Source organism: Salminus brasiliensis, chromosome 17, assembly GCF_030463535.1.
Source record: "Salminus brasiliensis chromosome 17, fSalBra1.hap2, whole genome shotgun sequence".
Classification (NCBI taxonomy): domain Eukaryota; kingdom Metazoa; phylum Chordata; class Actinopteri; order Characiformes; family Bryconidae; genus Salminus; species Salminus brasiliensis.
In genome coordinates, this window is record NC_132894.1 from 11,792,237 (window position 1) to 11,809,342 (window position 17,106).

A 17,106-nucleotide genomic window follows, 5' to 3' on the forward strand; every position below is an offset into this window, starting at 1 on the left:
GTCCTGTAAAATACAAAAACACTTATGTAATTTTATTGATATAAATTAAAAGATGACTGACAGTGTACATATTGCATTACTCCTGAAATTACTAGCATATATCAAAATGCAATTGATATTTTGTCACAGGTCTGGCCACAGATAAGATTTATTGAATGCATTAATGTTTCTCTGCAGTTTTTCATACCTCTCCCCTTCTTTATATGACCTCATTCTCTTTCTATTGCCAGCCGGGCTTTCTAGTGCTGAATGTTTTATAGAGGTTTTGAAATATTGAGGTTCTGCTGTTATTAAACACAGCATCGGAGGCAAAGAACACTTCTCAATAAATTCAGACACGTGCTAGAAGTCGCTCATAAAATGGCTTAGGCTTTAATTACAGATTGCATTATCCATCTGTCATGCAAGCTTTTATACGCATTGAAAGTAATTACTTAATGTAAATATGAGTATGCAGTTAACCTCAATTACAAACTAAAATGGTTAAAGACAATTGACCTTTTCAATAAATCAGCAGTGATTAGTTGATAGTTTGTATTACAATGATGCATATTTTAAATACACAATGTTGTCATGTCATGATGTCAGTAAGCCACTTTTTTTCTTCTTTGTCCAACTAGATTGTACATCGTCTACTTAGTTACTTTACTTTTGCACACCACGGGCGCACACTGTTTTTCATACATTTCATGAAGGAGTACTTTCTTCTTAATTTCAAAATTTATTTATTGTATTAGTATGTGTATGTCTGGCCTTACTTGTTCCTATAGTGTACTAACTGTGTTATGCTGCTGGATACTACATTTTCTTTCGGAATTGATAAAGAATCCATCCATCCATCCATGTATGTATGTATGATAGGTTGAGAGCTTTAACAAGAATCTGTATTTTATATGCATAAATAACCAAAATAACATTCTGTAATTCACATACTGTATCCTTGTAGTTGCATCAGTTTAATAATTGCAGTATACAGTTTACAATATACTCCAAATAGCATACTATTATAAAGTAGAATATAATATAAATTAAAATATAATACTGTATAATACTTTAATATACAATAATTATATTACATTGGACATTCTTGTTTTTCCTGCTCACATTGTACAGCAATGTGTTGCACAATCACCTTTTTTACATTTTGCATGCTGTACTTTGCACTTTACATGTTTTCAACTATATGCCCACCTCTTCAAAATGTATATTTTCTACATATTTACACATATTTATTTTTACTTTATTATCTCTGTACATACACTATATGTCCAAATGTTTCTGGACACCCTTTCTAATGAATACATTCAGCTACTTTAAGTTGCACTCATTGCTGACACAGATGCAAATGCACATGCACAACCTTTCTAGTCTCCATAGAAGTATTGCCAATAGGACTCACTGGAGAAGATAAACATAAACATCCAATGTTTATGTTTAAACATAAACCTTTGGGATGAGTTAGGGATTTGGTGTGTGAGGTGGGGTAGTGATCATCCAACATTTTGATCCCACTAACGTTCTTGTCACTGAGTGCAATCAAATTCTTACAGCAGTGCAGAACAAACCCTTTTTACTACCGTGTGTGTGAGACAAATACACTTTGATTTGATTTGATTTGATTTGATATAGTAGTGTTTTGACAGCTTAAAGATTTAGCATCATTCTTCAGGCCATCCACCACGTTACACAGCTAGAGCCCTGCGCCATCTCACTTTGCACTGCTGTCTGGCAGCTCAAGCTGTCAGTGAATGTTGCTAGGCATGGACTCTCACAGTGTTCTCTTATTGGCTGTTTAAGCTCTGGCTGGCTGGCTCACGGTGAGGTTGGCATTTAGAAACATACCTCTCTGTGATCGCCCCATGCCAGCAGCCTACTACTGTGAAGAAAGTGATGCGTTACGTTTACCTGTTTTAAATGTGTACCTCATTCCCACATTAATTAAACACAGTCATGTTTAAAAAAATAAATAGGACACCCAATTAAAACGTGAACTTGTTGGATGTCCTGACCTGGACATGTTGGCAGTTGTTTTAAACCTTCTCCACTAGTGCATTATTTTGCAGACAGTGTTTTGACATTTCACTCAATTTGTCTGAGGTTTCAATCATCTCTGACCATGTTCTAATCATCTTCAGCTGGCCCACCTCTGTAATACAAGTAACCTTGTAAGTCACTCTGGATAAGAACACAGCTAAATGCCGTAAATGTGTCCTAACTGTTTCCTCACAAAAAATTGCATTTATATGAATTCAATTTTACAAGACATTTCTTCAGTTTTATGTTTAGTTATATTATGTCAATCTCTCAGTATTGTCAAAATGAAGATCACATGTCTGTATGTTTAAATCAGATGAAAAGAAAAGTTTTCTTGAGGTGTCCTAATATTTTCACATGGTTGTATATTGTAAAGGACCTTTTTATATTGGCACTGAGTAAATTAGAACCCATATAAAAATTCTGAGCTATAGATGGTTAAAATGTGATTTTACATGATAGTTTACACGCATTTATAGACTGTGGGGAAGCTGCTAAAACACATATTTGTCATTAGTTTTTGTCAAACAGACAATATATTTCCTTACCTCTGTTATGCACATACCTCATTTTTATTTTAGAGATGTTCGAGGCAGCTTCATGTGTAGCCCACGCTCGTCTGGGTAGACCTCAAGAGATCACATGCCTACCCATGGCACCAAAGGTTGCCATAGCAATGGGCTCGGGGATAAAAGGATGAATTTACTGCTTTGGCTGTCGGAGGATTTGCTGTGCAGCCAAGTGGGTTGCCAAATGCAAACGATACAGCTGGAGCACTGCCTTACAAAGAAGCTGCAGAATGCAGTAGCAGTTTCTGCTAGCCTTTTTTAACATCTATGTTTGGAAACATTAAACAGAATTAGAAGCTTTCAAACGATTAAATAGATACAGATAAAACTGTATATATACCACGGTACCTGGAATGCAGCTTATTCAGTAACACATGCATGCTCATACCTCTCTTTCTTTTTACAGAGTGCTGACTGCCTCTCCAAAGCATCCAACCCTGAACTGGATAATGGAGCTTGCACTAGTTCCATGATGGAGGCATCTGGAGAAGCAGGGAGCAAAGTAAGACAGTGTCCTCTTATGTCATGTGTCACTCACTGAAAATGCTGTATTCTGCTGAAGCTAATATTGTTGGATTATTAAATATTAAATTATTAATTTATATTGATGTTTATTTAATTTTAATTTAGTTTTAATATGTAGGATCAGTTCCACATGAATATATATATGTATATATATATATATATATATATATAAATCCATTATAATATAATATGTCAATGGTGCCATAGAATGCAATTAGTCTATATTCTTTTGTGACTTTGGTTGGGTGAAAAATAATGAGATGCGGTTTTACAGGACTACAACCCTGTTATTTTACCTCAGAACGAAACACTGCCACATTAAGAGAAATGCTGTGCTTCCATTGGCTGGTTTATGTTACCATGATGGCCATGATGTGGAGTTTTCCATTCTAGGGCACATTTAATTGAACTCAGTCAGTTTTATTTTTGGCAGTAGTTATGTTGATGTAACAAAATGCATGTAATTTATTGTGTTATAATGTAAAAAAAATTATGCACACATATTAATCAATTAAATTCAGTGTAAATTAAGTGTGCTAGTTAAATATATGTCCTCAATTTCTAAAAACAATCTATGTATTAGGTGATGTCCAAAAGTTTTGAAGAAGGTTCAGGTTTCTAATTAATAGCTGTGTCAGTAAAGAAGATGCGCAGTGTTCAGGTTGTACAACTAAATATGCTTGCCTCCACATTTTAGGTAGAGATGGTGTTCTGGCTGCTGTCTATGCTGGCCTCCAGAGATCGGGAGGAGATGTCTCGCACCTTATTAGCCATGTCCAGCTCACAAGAAAGCTGCATTGCAATGCGCAAGTCTGGCTGTGTTCCCTTGTTGGTGCAAATACTGCATGACGGAGGATCAGGAGAGACTGCTGGAGCCACAGGCTGTAGCCGCGAGGCTAGGTCCCGAGCTAGTGCTGCATTGCACAACATTGTGTACTCGCAGCCTGATGAAGGCCAAGCTCGGCGTGAGATGAGGGTACTGCATGTGCTGGAACAGATCCGCTCACATTGCGAAAATGGTTGGGACTGGATTGAGAACCACCTTGGAACCCCATCGCCTGGTGGTGCTAAGAATGGCAAGTCTATATAATTGAGAATTAAACTATAATATGTATTATTAATCTTGTATTTGTACATGCAAGTCATGTATTTAATGCATTAATTCACTCATAATGCTGTGTTTAAATGAATCCAAAACTAAAAAAAAATCCATGTCTTGATATGAACTATGCAGACATCCCTGAGCCAGTAGATCCTCAGATTTGCCAGGCTATGTGTGCCATCATGAAACTTTCCTTTGAGGAGGAATACCGAAGGGCCATGAATGAACTTGGTACGTAAAACATTATCTCACTATTGCAAATGCAAGCAGGATTTTTGGCCCATGTACTATTGATAGCTTGTCAAATTTAAATTCTGAGTACTGATCCACAGCTTAGTGTATATATATATATATAAAAGGTTCACTGTGAGCCTGTCTATTTTTAGGTGGTCTTCAGGTCATTGCAGAGCTAATGCAGTTGGAACAGGAGCTGTATGGCATGCAAAATGAACCTATGAATATGGCTCTGCGAAGATATGCAGGGATGGCACTCACTAACCTCACATATGGAGATGTTGTAAATAAGGTAGGCAAAATATTACAAAACAAAATAGATTTTTAGACCCAAAGAGATAAAATCTGAATAAAATTAATCTCATGCTGATGCCATGTTAATAATTTTCTTTCAGGCCACACTTTGCTCAAAGAAGAGCTGCCTTCAAGCCATTGTTGCCCAGCTTTCATCTGATAGTGAGGAATTGCATCAGGTATGTAGTAAAATGTTGCAGAAAGAACGCACATTTCAAACAGAGCTGATCTAAAATGCTGCAAAGTTCGACTTCAAACAGGATTGTGTGCAGACCGTTTTGGCACAGAATTAGAAAAAGAGATACACATGAACGTTGTGTTTCAAATGTTCATAATTTTTAAGTTTAATAAAATGTTATTTTAGTACATTTCACTATACCTCTGCCTCAAGTTCCACTATATTATTTTTTGTAAACATTCAAGAACTGCATTTTAGATATGCTCTTCATTCAAATAAAGTGTTAAAGTGTCATTTAAACTTGAGGCCTAATTGGCCCAGACCACTCAACATCCACCTTCAAAGGCCCCACAGACCTTGTCTGAAATATGAAACTTTTTAAAGAGGATTTTACTTTGCCAACAGGTGGTCTCAAGTATTCTTAGGAACCTTTCATGGCGAGCTGACATCAACAGCAAGAGAGCTCTTCGTGATGTTGGCAGTGTATCAGCACTAATGACCTGTGCACTTCAGGCTACAAAGGTAGAATACACATATACACAGATAATTCTGCACGTTACAATTTACACTTTACAGTTTTAAAAATGTTTTAAATGTACTTTTTTTCTGTACCCAGGAGTCCACTTTAAAAAGTGTGCTAAGTGCTTTATGGAATTTATCAGCACATAGCACTGAGAATAAGGTGGCAATTTGCTCTGTCAATGGTGCTCTTGGGTTTCTGGTCAGTACCCTTACCTACCGGTGTCAAACCAACTCGCTGGCAATCATTGAAAGCGGTGGAGGTATCCTGCGCAATGTGTCTAGCCTTGTAGCTACCAGAGAAGATTACAGGTATACCATGAAGTCTGCTGTCTTATTTGGCTAATATTTCATTTCAATCCTTGATCAGTTTGTATCACTCATACATCTTGTTTTGCTCCTTAGACAAATCCTCAGGGATCACAACTGCCTCCAGACTTTGTTACAGCACTTGCGATCTCACAGTTTAACCATTGTGAGCAACGCATGTGGAACCCTGTGGAACCTGTCTGCTCGAAGTCCAAAGGACCAAGAATTACTGTGGGACCTAGGAGCTGTGAGCATGCTACGCAATCTCATCCATTCAAAGCACAAAATGATAGCCATGGGAAGTGCCGCAGCACTAAGAAACCTCCTCACAAACCGTCCACTCAAGTATAAAGATGCTGCTGTTGTATCTCCAGGCTCCTGCATGCCCTCACTCTATATGAGGAAACAGAAAGCCTTGGAGGCTGAGCTAGATGCAAAACACCTGGCAGAAACATTTGATTCACTTGAGAAGCAAAGCCCCAAGCATTTGAATATTAACAAGCCCCTACGACACATCGAAAGTCTGGCCAAGGACTATGCCTCAGACTCTGGATGTTTTGATGACGATGAGGCCCCAAATGTTTCAAGTAGCTTAGACACAGGAACATTCTCCATGCTTTCCATGTTCTTGAACAACTCCAACTTCCTTCATAACCAGCCTCGCAAGAGAGAGAGTGACCCTGAGCACGATGTGGGTCCAGTACAAACAGAAGATAAAAAGACACAACCTCCTGAAGATGAAGTGACTGCTGCAGCTGAAAAGTTAGCAAAAAAGATCACCAACACTGTGGCTAAAATTGACAAGCTGGTAGAAGATATTACCATGCACACATCTTCGGAGGACAGCTTCAGCCTCAGTTCTGAGGACCATTTTGCCGATTGGAACTATGGGCCTGATGATCTCCATGAGGCGCGAGCAAAGTCGTGTTCACCTTGTGGTCTTTCTGATACCATCTCATTTTCACACAAAGAGCGCTTCAGCAAAGCCCATGCCCTCCTGCGACTTAAAACAGCCAACTCAAGCTTGTCCAATGACAGCCTTAACAGTGGCAGCACTAGTGATGGCTACTGTGGGAGTAAGGAGCAAATTCGATCTTCCATGAGGCCTGCAGAACAAAGACGTCCAAATAAGCTTGAACTCAAGGTAGCTCATGAGGAACTGCTAAATAGTGGTGCCACTGTTTCCAGAGTAATTTGTCAGAATGAGATACCTGAGAGAGATTCTGACCCAGCAAAAGAAATGAAATTGCCTGATCAAGGGAGCACAGATGAAGAAAAGAGTCAAGAACCTCTCATTGCAACACCAGCAACTGTATCAACCAGGGTATCTTCTGATACCAGCGTACCTACCATTAAGCTCTCTCCCTCCTATCAGCATGTTCCACTGATCCAGAGTGTTGCCAGATTTGGTGTAGCAAAGACTGCTATTAATGTTCAGGCAGCTCAGGCAATGAGAAGACAGGCCTGGGTCCCAACTGTGATGACTGGAGGAAGTATTAGCAAATTCTCCCCAATATGCTCCGCAAGAAGCCCAACAATAGGCCAGCTGGAGACACCACAGAAGTATTCAGTGGAGAACACGCCAATCTGCTTCTCACGCTGCAGTTCTTTGTCCTCCCTTTCTTCTGGAGATGGGGCTCTCGATGGGCAGAGCCAAAGCGAAAACGAGCTGGAGAGTGACTCATCTCTTGAAATTATTGAAGTGGAAGATGGCGATGTAGTGAGGAAAATGGAAGAGGATGAGACACTAGAGGATTTGAGTGACAGCCAGTTGCTTATGACAGACCAGAAAACATGTCCAAGTAGCAGCACTTCGGAACCCATTCAGATTCCCTGCTCATTAAGACATGAAAAGACGTTCCTTAGAGCAGCGTCTCCAGTCATAAACGAGGACAGGACCCCATCCAGTTCCTCAGACAACTACATTCATGAGACACCACTTGTGATGAGTCGTTGCAGCTCTGTAAGTTCACTAGGTAGCTTTGAGTCCCCTTCAATTGCTAGTTCCATACAAAGTGATCCTTGTAGTGAAATGATTAGCGGAACTGTGAGTCCGAGTGATCTCCCTGACAGCCCTGGGCAAACCATGCCTCCAAGTCGTAGTAAAACCCCATGCTGTGCTGAATCTGCTGGACCAGAGCAACAGAATCTTGGTGGTGTTGCAGGCCAGTGGGAAAACAGCCTGCGGAAGTTCATGGAAATCGCTGACTTTAAGGAAAGATTCAACTTGCCTCCAGACTTAGACACGATGATCTATTTCACTGTTGAAAAACCAATTGAAAATTTTTCCTGTGCCTCTAGTCTGAGTGCCCTTCCTCTCCATGAGCACTACGTTCAAAAAGATGTGGAGCTCAAGCTTACTCCCTTGCTAAATCAACAAGACAATGACCCAGAATATGATGGGCAGGGTGATGCTGCTGATGATCCATCATGTATGGATCAGGATCAGTACAGTGAGGGCAACTCGGATGATGACATTGAAATTCTCAAAGAGTGCATCAATTCAGCCATGCCCTCCAGGTTTAAGAAAGTTAGACCCACTTTGATGTCTACCCTAAACACCCAGGCTCGACGATCTGTGCAGCTACCAGTATACATGGTGCTTCAGAATAGTAACAATCAGATATGCTCTGGCCGAAAGGTTGGAATGTGTGTGAAAGATGTTCATCATGATGATTCCTCCTACACTGATTCTGCTGAAGGTACTCCAATGTATTTTTCAAGTACCACTTCTTTAAGTGATGAAACTCTTCAATACCCAGTTAAGATGAAAGGGTCAAAAGACTGGCGGTCCAGAAACAAAGAGACGCAGGAACTTATTGATATAGAGGCGAGGAGAATCGAAGAACTACGTCTCTTCTCTCGCTTCCATAAATCAACTAAAATGGGGTGTAATTCTGACATAGTAACAAACCAAACGAACAAAACAATGAAACAAATGATTCCTACTCAGAGGCTTCTTGTACAAAGTAAGGAGATGGCAGCAAAGATGACTCAGCAAAGAGTGCAAAGCCAGTCACCAGTCCGACAAATACAGAAGCAAGGGCAGAGTCTGTCACAAAGTATGCCACACTTAGATTTTCCGGTCAGAAAGCAAGGCACAGATTTGTATCAAAATCAGAAGACATACTCCAGAAACACACAGGATAAGGCAGCTTTGCAGAAATTGCGCCACCCAACACCCATAGAGGATGCCAACTACTGCTTATACGAGAATGAATTAGATAAAGACGATGAAATGATGGCAAGGGTAAGGACTAGGCAGAAACAGCTTAGTGATTCAAGCAAGAATAACCTAGGTCTCCACTATGCTAACTCAAAAGGTCGCATGGACAATTTTCACAGGAATGGGTTTCACAGAATCAAACAAAATCTGATTATGGAAGAAGCGCCCCCATGTTACTCTCTCAGCTCATCTCTCAGTTCTTTGAGTGATGCTGATTTTGAGGAACACCAGGGGAAAGCTCAGCGTGTATGGTTGAGAAACAAGCATAACTTGATGTCCAATCCAGGTCAATGCCTCCCAAAAGCCCAGCATGCTCAAAGTCAGTTTGAAGATAACAGCTCACCAAGTTCAGTCAGCATGGACTCTGAGGATGATCTTTTATTAAAATGCATAACATCTGCTATGCCAAAGCAAAAGAAAAAACAAGCCAACAGAAAAAGGAAAGGAGAGAAAAAACACAAACAGAAGACAACTCTTCAGAAGGAATCTGAAGACTGGGGTCCTGAAAACGATCTGGGCAGCGACGATATGGCATCTGATAAAGATTCTGATCTCAACAGTGTTGAATGGAGAGCCATACAAGAGGGAGCAAATACGATAATCACAAAGTTGCAAGCTTCAAAGTCCCAGGAACCCTCCTCAGAGTCAGAGTCTGTCCTTTCATTTATATCTGGATCAAGCTTTACCCCAAAACCTGACATCAATGACAAGAAGGTAATCAAAGATAACAAAAAGGCTAACAAGCCACTTGATTTTGCTCCACGTAAACCAGTTCCCAATTTGCCTGTAGTTTTCAGAGGCAGAACTGTTATATACATGCCCAAGAAAGAGACAACACTTTCACAAAGACCACCAACTAAGAAAGTGACTCCAAAAGATGCTCCAAAAAATCCAAACCTAGCCCAGCACCGGTCCAGAAGTCTTCACAGACTGGGGCGCCCCAATGATTCCACTCAGCTGTCATTGCCCAAGAGAAGCTCAACTCCTCCTGCTAGGATCCCAAAGAGCTCATCATCAGGATCGTCTCAAAGTTCAACCCCTTGCAGGCAACCTTACAAAAAAGTAACATCCCCTACCCAAACAGTCAAGCAAAGTCAGAAAGCGGTAGCCTCAGCGCCAAGCAGTCCACCTGACAAGAAAGGAAGCTTCTCCACATCAAGTCAAAACCAAAAATCTCCTGCTGACAACAAAACACAGAAGTCCCCGGTCAGAATACCATTCATGCAGAATCCATCAAGGCAGTCAAGAGCAATTTCACCATTAGTGACCAACCAGCCCACTGGAACCAACAGGCAAAACACTCAAATACCAGGGAAGAGAATCCTACCAGCCAGTAGACTGGATTTAGTTCGCATGACATCTGCTCATTCGTGCAGTGGTGAAACAGATCGTAATGGCTTCCTTCGACAACTGACTTTCATTAAAGAGTCAGCAAATGTCTCAAGACAAGCTGTTCCTTGTTCTCGCTCAGTTCCTACATCCAAGCATGGATCACCTCGACGAGCACGTCCAGGGGCCCCAGCAGTTTTCCTCTGTTCCTCTCGCTGCCAGGAGCTGAAGCCGACGGCACAAGGTCCAAGAAGAGTGCAGGGGCTTCAAGGGCCAAGAAATGGACAGGAACAAGGCATCCTCAAGCAGAACATGACTCTTTCGAGAGCTAATTCCACTGACAGGGATCTCACAGTGAAACGTCCAGCCAGAAGAACAAGTTCCGAAAGCCCCTGCAGGGTGCCTCAGAGGAACGTCCCTGAGCCAAAGCCGAGGGAGAAGAAGGAAGATACGTTCAAAAGATATTCCTCCTCCCCCAGTATAAACGTCTTAAGCCGTGTCACCAGCCGCTCCTCGCTGCGCTCCTCTTCTTCAGACTCGAGTGGACGAGCTAAGAGCGAAAAGGACATGAAACAGACACAGAACAGAACTGGATCACGAAACAGTAACAACAGAGTCACCTGGAGGAGGATTCGTGATGAGGATGTTCCCCAGATCTTAAAGAGCACTCTTCCACCTACCGCACTGCCTCTGGTGCCTTCCCCTGAAGGGCACAAACCAGTGCCTCCTCCACTGCCAGGGAAACTGCCGACGATTACGTTAATCTCACGTAAAACAAGTGATGCAACAGTTCAAACCGAAGACTTCTCAGCCAATAAAACCAATTCAAGCACCTCCCCTACAATTGACAATGGTGCAGTGATTTCAGAGGAGGCAGCAAAGATGGCTCTTCTCAGAAAAATCAGCCTGACCTCTGGGAATAACCTACAGGATGGAGATTCTGATGGATCCCTCAAAACGTACAGCACAGCTTCCACCTCAACGTTTCAGTCTGTGGAGAGCAGCCATAGTGGAGGCATAGGTCACTTCCGTCAGAGTTCTCCCAGCAAGGCTGTCAGAGTTACTCCGTTCAATTATGTCCCTAGCCCAATGGCGTGTTGCTCTCAAGAAACACGGAGTCAAGCACCAACAATACCTGAGAAGTCAGGGGAAAAACTTGAGGCCTAGTACCTAAAATGGGCCACTGTTCAAGCTTGACTTCTGTGTTCCTGATACCGTAAAAGCTCAGGTGGTTTAGTGAGCAACATCAATCTCTTTACCTCGGATACTCAGTTTCGTGCTTGCTAGTTGCATCGCAGTTTATTTATCTGACAAACACTGTCTCCATTGGCTTTGTATTTCTATCACTGGAAGTTGGATATAGACAAATAGGCATGAACTGTAGTATCTCATTGGATTCAAGCTATTGTATGGACCTTGCTGTCCCTTTTTTTATATTTTTGTACAGTTACATACATGAACCATTGCTTGTTTTGTTTCGGACACTTGATCATCTGGGAAAAGGAGTCAGAGTAAGAGTTAAACACAGTGTTCTATATGAACATGTGTATGGACAACGGCATACAGCTCTGTATTCATGAAAAAACAATATGCAAATCACCCAAGACCAGAGACTCGTTCACTGGACATACTGAAAGACCATGTGCCACCTTGAACCTGAAAAGACTGTTACAGTGCAAAAGAGAAAAAACACACAGACACACACACACACACACACACACACACAACCATTTATGCATTCTGCATAATAGTATTTCTAGTATGCCATCATGCCACACTGACTACGAAAGCCCTTAGCCTTCACTTTTATTATTGCAGGTAAATACATTTGTGGTAGATCAGCCCAAGTCAGCACAGCAAGAACACAATGTAATCCTTGTTGGTATTTATGGATGTTGTATATATTTATTTGCAAAGACTCTCTAAATGCTTCCCAGTAAGCAAAAAGTACTCTTAGCACCGCTACTACTAGCATGCTCAGTATTCACCTCGTGTGCACACCTACGTGTTATCGATGTTGAATAATCTCGTCCCCTGCGGCATAAGTAATACAAATGGAGGAAGAACCATCTCTAATCTTTTGACTTAAAAAAAGAGACGTACTTGTTAATTGTTTAGCAACTGTATGTAATACACTTAGATGGCTGTACATATTTCTGCTTATTGAATGCTTTGATAATGTCATTTTGTGTACGATCAGGTATGGTTTAAGTCATTAGGAGCAGGAACAAGGAGTTTACTTCTGCAGATTATTGGAGAGGAGCTATGTAAGACCTCAATGATCAACTCAGCACTGAATATCTTTTAAAAATACACTTCAGCTGCAATTTAATCAGACCTACAGTGAGAAACCTCATCTCACCGCACCTGAAATTTAGAACCACAATACACTATATAGACACTATATTGTTAGGACACCTGCTCGCTCATTGCTTCGTCCAAAATCAAGGATATTTGAAACAGAGTTTATCCTGCTTTTGTTGGAGTATCTGTCTCTACTGTCCAGGATAGGTTTTCCACTAGATTTTGGAGCATTGCTGTGAAAATTTGACTGCATTCAGTGATGAGTATTAGTGAGGCCAATATGTTGGATGATCACCACCCCACCTCATCCATCAACTCCCCAACTTATCACAAAAGAATTTGATGGAGCACCAATCATCATTACAGAGAACAGAAAAGTATAATGACTGGCATTAGATGTGGTATCAGTAGGTCACATTTATCTGCTCCAGGGAGTCTTATTCTATTGGCAAATGGCAGTACTTCTCCTCAGGAATGAGCCAAGCTGTGTGTCCGGAATAGGCGCAACTTAAAGGAGGGGTGTCCACAAACATTTGGACATGTGTGTTTCATAGCTGATTGACTGGCCCAGGCATCCTAAGCCGCCTAAAGCTCCATGTAGCAGTTTGTGCGATTGCTTGGTCAAATATTTGTACCACAAGAGAAGGTTTCTAACAAGAAATGCACCATTTTTCTACTGACGTTGGAGAATATGGAGGGCAGCGGCTGATCAATAGACCGTGCACAGTGTTGTTCTGAGTGTAACAGTTAAACATACTGAAGTCTAAAGACATGTTTTAAGTGGCGACGCTGCAAAATCTGTACTTAAAATACAACACCCTTTATATCTGACTAGCTGGAGAGGTGCAGAACACAGATCCATCAGTGAAATCGTCCAACTCGAACCATTACTCTTTCACTACTTATATAGAACACCTCAAGTACATACTTACTGGTATACTCGACAATTTCCATTAGAGATTAGTGTCCAGATCACTGCATCAGCACCGTTCACTGAAATGTAAAGGGTTTTTTTCTTGCCGAATGCAAAACTCAGAATATGTTGGAGAGCAACAGTATTTCCTAGTGATGGCCAAGGGTTGATTTCCATAATAAATGTTCTCATCATGACTCCGTGTGGATTTCATTTGAAAATTTATTTACATTTACAGCGTTTGTCTGACACTCTTATCCATGGTGACTTACACTTGAGTCACCTTACACAGCCTGGTGGACACTGGGTTAAGAGACTTGCTCAGGGACTCTTATTGGTATAGTGTGGTGAGCTCACCTGGCCAGAAAATCAAACCTCAGCCTGCAACAGGGAAGGCTGTGTTATTACCTATTATGCTACACTAATGATTTGTTAATACATTAGATGCCTTTTCATAAGCCTTTATGATAAAGGCTTTTAATAAGCTGTTCTCTGAGCTATAGAATGAACACAGCAGCAGAAAGCATCAGGACTCGTAACTTCCTTTTTCATCCATTAGAACAGAGTGCAAAAGTCATAGAAACCAGATTAGCTTGTATTAATGGCATCAAAAGTGGTTCTTTGAGAGGTCTTCAAATCTGGACCTTGAATCCAGTTTTCATTCCTTGACTGTGATCCTTGGTAGGGTGTAACACCACATGGCCAATCAATTACATCAGCTGCTCCCTTAATTTCAAGTGATTACACAATCAGAGACTGGGAACGGCAGTCAAGGTCTAGATCTGAAGACCTGGTCTATCATCAAAAGTCAAATAAAGCCAGCGGATAACAAATGATGGACAACCATTCCACCACTGATCTTTCCAGCAAGTGTAAGAAATGCTGGCTGTAGTATTATAACAGGCACTGTAGCTTGATGGAGATATCCGGGTTAGCCTGCCTCCACATTCCAACAATCTGTTTTTGAATGATGCACAGTACAGTTTCATTTTCCAGCACAAAAGAAAACCCCAAAAGATAACTTAATGATTCTTCCCCCTCCTTAAACAATACCAAAGATCTCAGGCTTCCAACAGGTGGCGGTCAGTCAGATTGCTCTGTCCTTCACCTCTGCTACACTCTGTTCCAAAGACTCTCCCACCACTCGGAGCTCGTCTCTTCTTCGTACTAGGTCAGCCCGTGCCTCCTGTAGCCTCTCGTTGAGCTCCAGGAACCGTCTGCTCTGCAGGTACCTGACCTCGACGTCACTGCTGCTCGATCCACTCCTGAAACCTGAAAGATTACATTACAGGAGAAATAAATGCCATTATATGGGTTTTTAAACATTTTACCATAAGGTATCATCACTAGGCATCTTATCAGGTGTGTTTATCATATAGGTACAACTTGTAGATATAACAATTAAAAAGTTCAACCGTTCGAGGCTGAAGCTCATCTGTTGCTGTACAACCACCCTCTACCCCACCAATCAGTGGAATTGTGGGACTCCCTGCAATACACTGATACTGGGGCCACACAAACCCTATGATGATGGTCCTATGGCCTATGGTCACATTCTGGCTAACAATAACATTTGAACTTGGTATGAACAGGTTTTCTGGTGCATGTTTATGCTGACATTTCAGTGCTGGAGGACTGAAAATGAAAACCTAAGATTATCTGTAAGACAGTTTGGCGTTCAGCTGAGTCAGATCACCGTTTGGCACAAAACAAGCTACTTTGCAAGCATTTGTTCTGGAGAGATGTCTTTTTTCCAGGCAAAACCGGCCCCAGTCTTGAGCTCAGAACCGTATCGAGCCTAAAAACCGCGTATCGTTCAAATCAAATCAAATCAAAATCAAATCAAATCAAATTTTATTTGTCACATACATAGTCATACACAGTATAACTTGCAGTGAAATGCTTTTATGACAGTCTGCCCACATCAAGCTATACAATAAAAATCTACATTTAAACTTAACTAAACCTTAACTTAATGAAGTAAAGTGCAAAAGAAAAATAAAATAAAAAATAAATAAAAATAGAATAAGTTACATTTAAGTTAAAGAATAAAACATAAAAATATGAAAATATAGAAATATAAGCAATAAAAAATACAAATATATATACAGAGATGAAATAGTGCGTGTCTGTCTGTGTGTGTGTGTGTGTGTGTGTGTGTGTGTGTATATATATATATATATATATATATATGTATACATATGTACATATGTACCGCTACGTGTGACGTCATCACGAACATCACCTTCACTGGACTCCTGCAGCAGGCTGAAGACTGGGTCTTTGGGGTAGGCTCGGTTTATGTCCTCCATGATCTGCTCCACTGAAGGCGGGTCAGGTCTGGTTGGAAGAACCATTCTCTTCTTGCCTTTGGATCCCAGATTCATCGTGTCCTCCTACAGTTAGCTACAGTTCTTCAGCACTGAGGAGCTACTAATTCACTAGCTAACGTTAGCTTCCGTTTGACAACTCATGAGGTTTCCAGTAAGTGAGCGGGACAGTATTTTAAAAGCTTGTTGTGCTCAGCTGGAGAAGAACTACACTAACACTGACCGTCCGCCAAGCTGGGAGACGTTGCTTGTTGTCGGCACACTTCTTCGGGGATGCGCTATGGCAGATTTCCGCATTTCTAGCGCATGCTGCCACCTACTGACTCGGAGGGAGGCGTGCATGTACTGAGTCTATTTTAAATAGAATTTAAACGTAAAAACTGATATTAATACTAATTCAACATGAAAACTGACTCATAAAAACTGCAACATTCAGTGGTAAGAATGACATCAGCTATAGCATTAAAGCAGAATTCCCCCGCTCCCAATAATACACCCCTGCTTACACCCCTGATAAGAATTCATCCCAGTAGCCCTGCTACGCCGAAGTGGCCTGCAGGTGGGATCTGTATCCCGTCGGTTGGCCCAGACCCTGGATATGGAAGTTCTCTCACGTCTCCATAATTTACCGATCAGGAATTTCTCTTTTTTTTTCTTTATATTATTTCCATCAGAGCAGCTCGACGAGAGATCTCGTCTTTCTGAGGTGGTTAACTCTCTATTGACTGGAAAAATAAAAAACGCAGGGTTTTTATATGAGACAGCTCAGCTTCCTACACTGAGGAACGCGCTTGTCATGGTGGTGCACTATTTAGGTGCACTACTGAGTGTGGATGTGTTCGGTTTGGGATGTAGCCTTTGTGTTTTTCTGTAACATGGCGCTAAATGTATTTGTAAATACTATTTTTGTTCTCAGTGCAGGTTTTCGCAACGTTTCTGGTTGGAAAGTTGAACAATTGTCTTAAATATCATCGACACCTTTCATTTTCACCGCTGCAAACTCTTTATAGTGTTTAAACGTAACGTGTAAAAACGTAGATAGCTAGCTAGATATGGACGTCAAAACGTCATAAAGTTTGGACGTCTTTTAAACGTCAGGCAAAAGTCTTTTGGACGTTTGTTTGTTGGGATGGCATTTCGCCATAATACATTTAGTGCTATTTTTAATGAGTTACATTTTAATTAAATTACAAATCCGTTTTACAAGCAGGTGGAAAATTATATATTTGTTATAAATTCT

At 41.0% G+C, this 17,106-nt stretch overlaps 2 protein-coding genes across 3 annotated transcripts in view; one reads left to right on the forward strand and one right to left on the reverse strand.

Annotated features, from left to right (window-relative positions):
- Window positions 1-13,734, forward strand: part of apc2 (APC regulator of WNT signaling pathway 2) — a 35,328-nt gene extending 21,594 nt beyond the window's left edge. Inside the window, exons 8-15 of the mRNA XM_072661023.1 lie at window positions 3,010-3,105; window positions 3,826-4,204; window positions 4,363-4,461; window positions 4,617-4,756; window positions 4,860-4,937; window positions 5,342-5,458; window positions 5,553-5,767; window positions 5,861-13,734. Coding sequence (XP_072517124.1) covers window positions 3,010-3,105; window positions 3,826-4,204; window positions 4,363-4,461; window positions 4,617-4,756; window positions 4,860-4,937; window positions 5,342-5,458; window positions 5,553-5,767; window positions 5,861-11,486 — 6,750 coding nt within the window. The 3' untranslated portion in view covers window positions 11,487-13,734. The remainder of the gene's footprint in view (window positions 1-3,009; window positions 3,106-3,825; window positions 4,205-4,362; window positions 4,462-4,616; window positions 4,757-4,859; window positions 4,938-5,341; window positions 5,459-5,552; window positions 5,768-5,860) is intronic.
- c17h19orf25 (chromosome 17 C19orf25 homolog) lies at window positions 12,109-16,153 on the reverse strand. 2 transcript variants are annotated; one of them, XM_072661025.1, is made up of 2 exons: window positions 15,752-16,153; window positions 12,109-14,808 (listed from the first exon to the last, which is right to left on the reverse strand). In XM_072661025.1, exons 1-2 carry the CDS (start codon window positions 15,921-15,923, stop codon window positions 14,624-14,626), a joined length of 357 nt encoding a protein of 118 aa, XP_072517126.1. In that variant the 5' UTR covers window positions 15,924-16,153; the 3' UTR covers window positions 12,109-14,623. The 2 variants fall into 2 exon arrangements, with proteins under 2 accessions (XP_072517126.1, XP_072517127.1); XM_072661026.1 differs by having other exon boundaries at window positions 15,782-16,152.
- Between the last annotated feature and the right edge of the window lie 953 nt (window positions 16,154-17,106).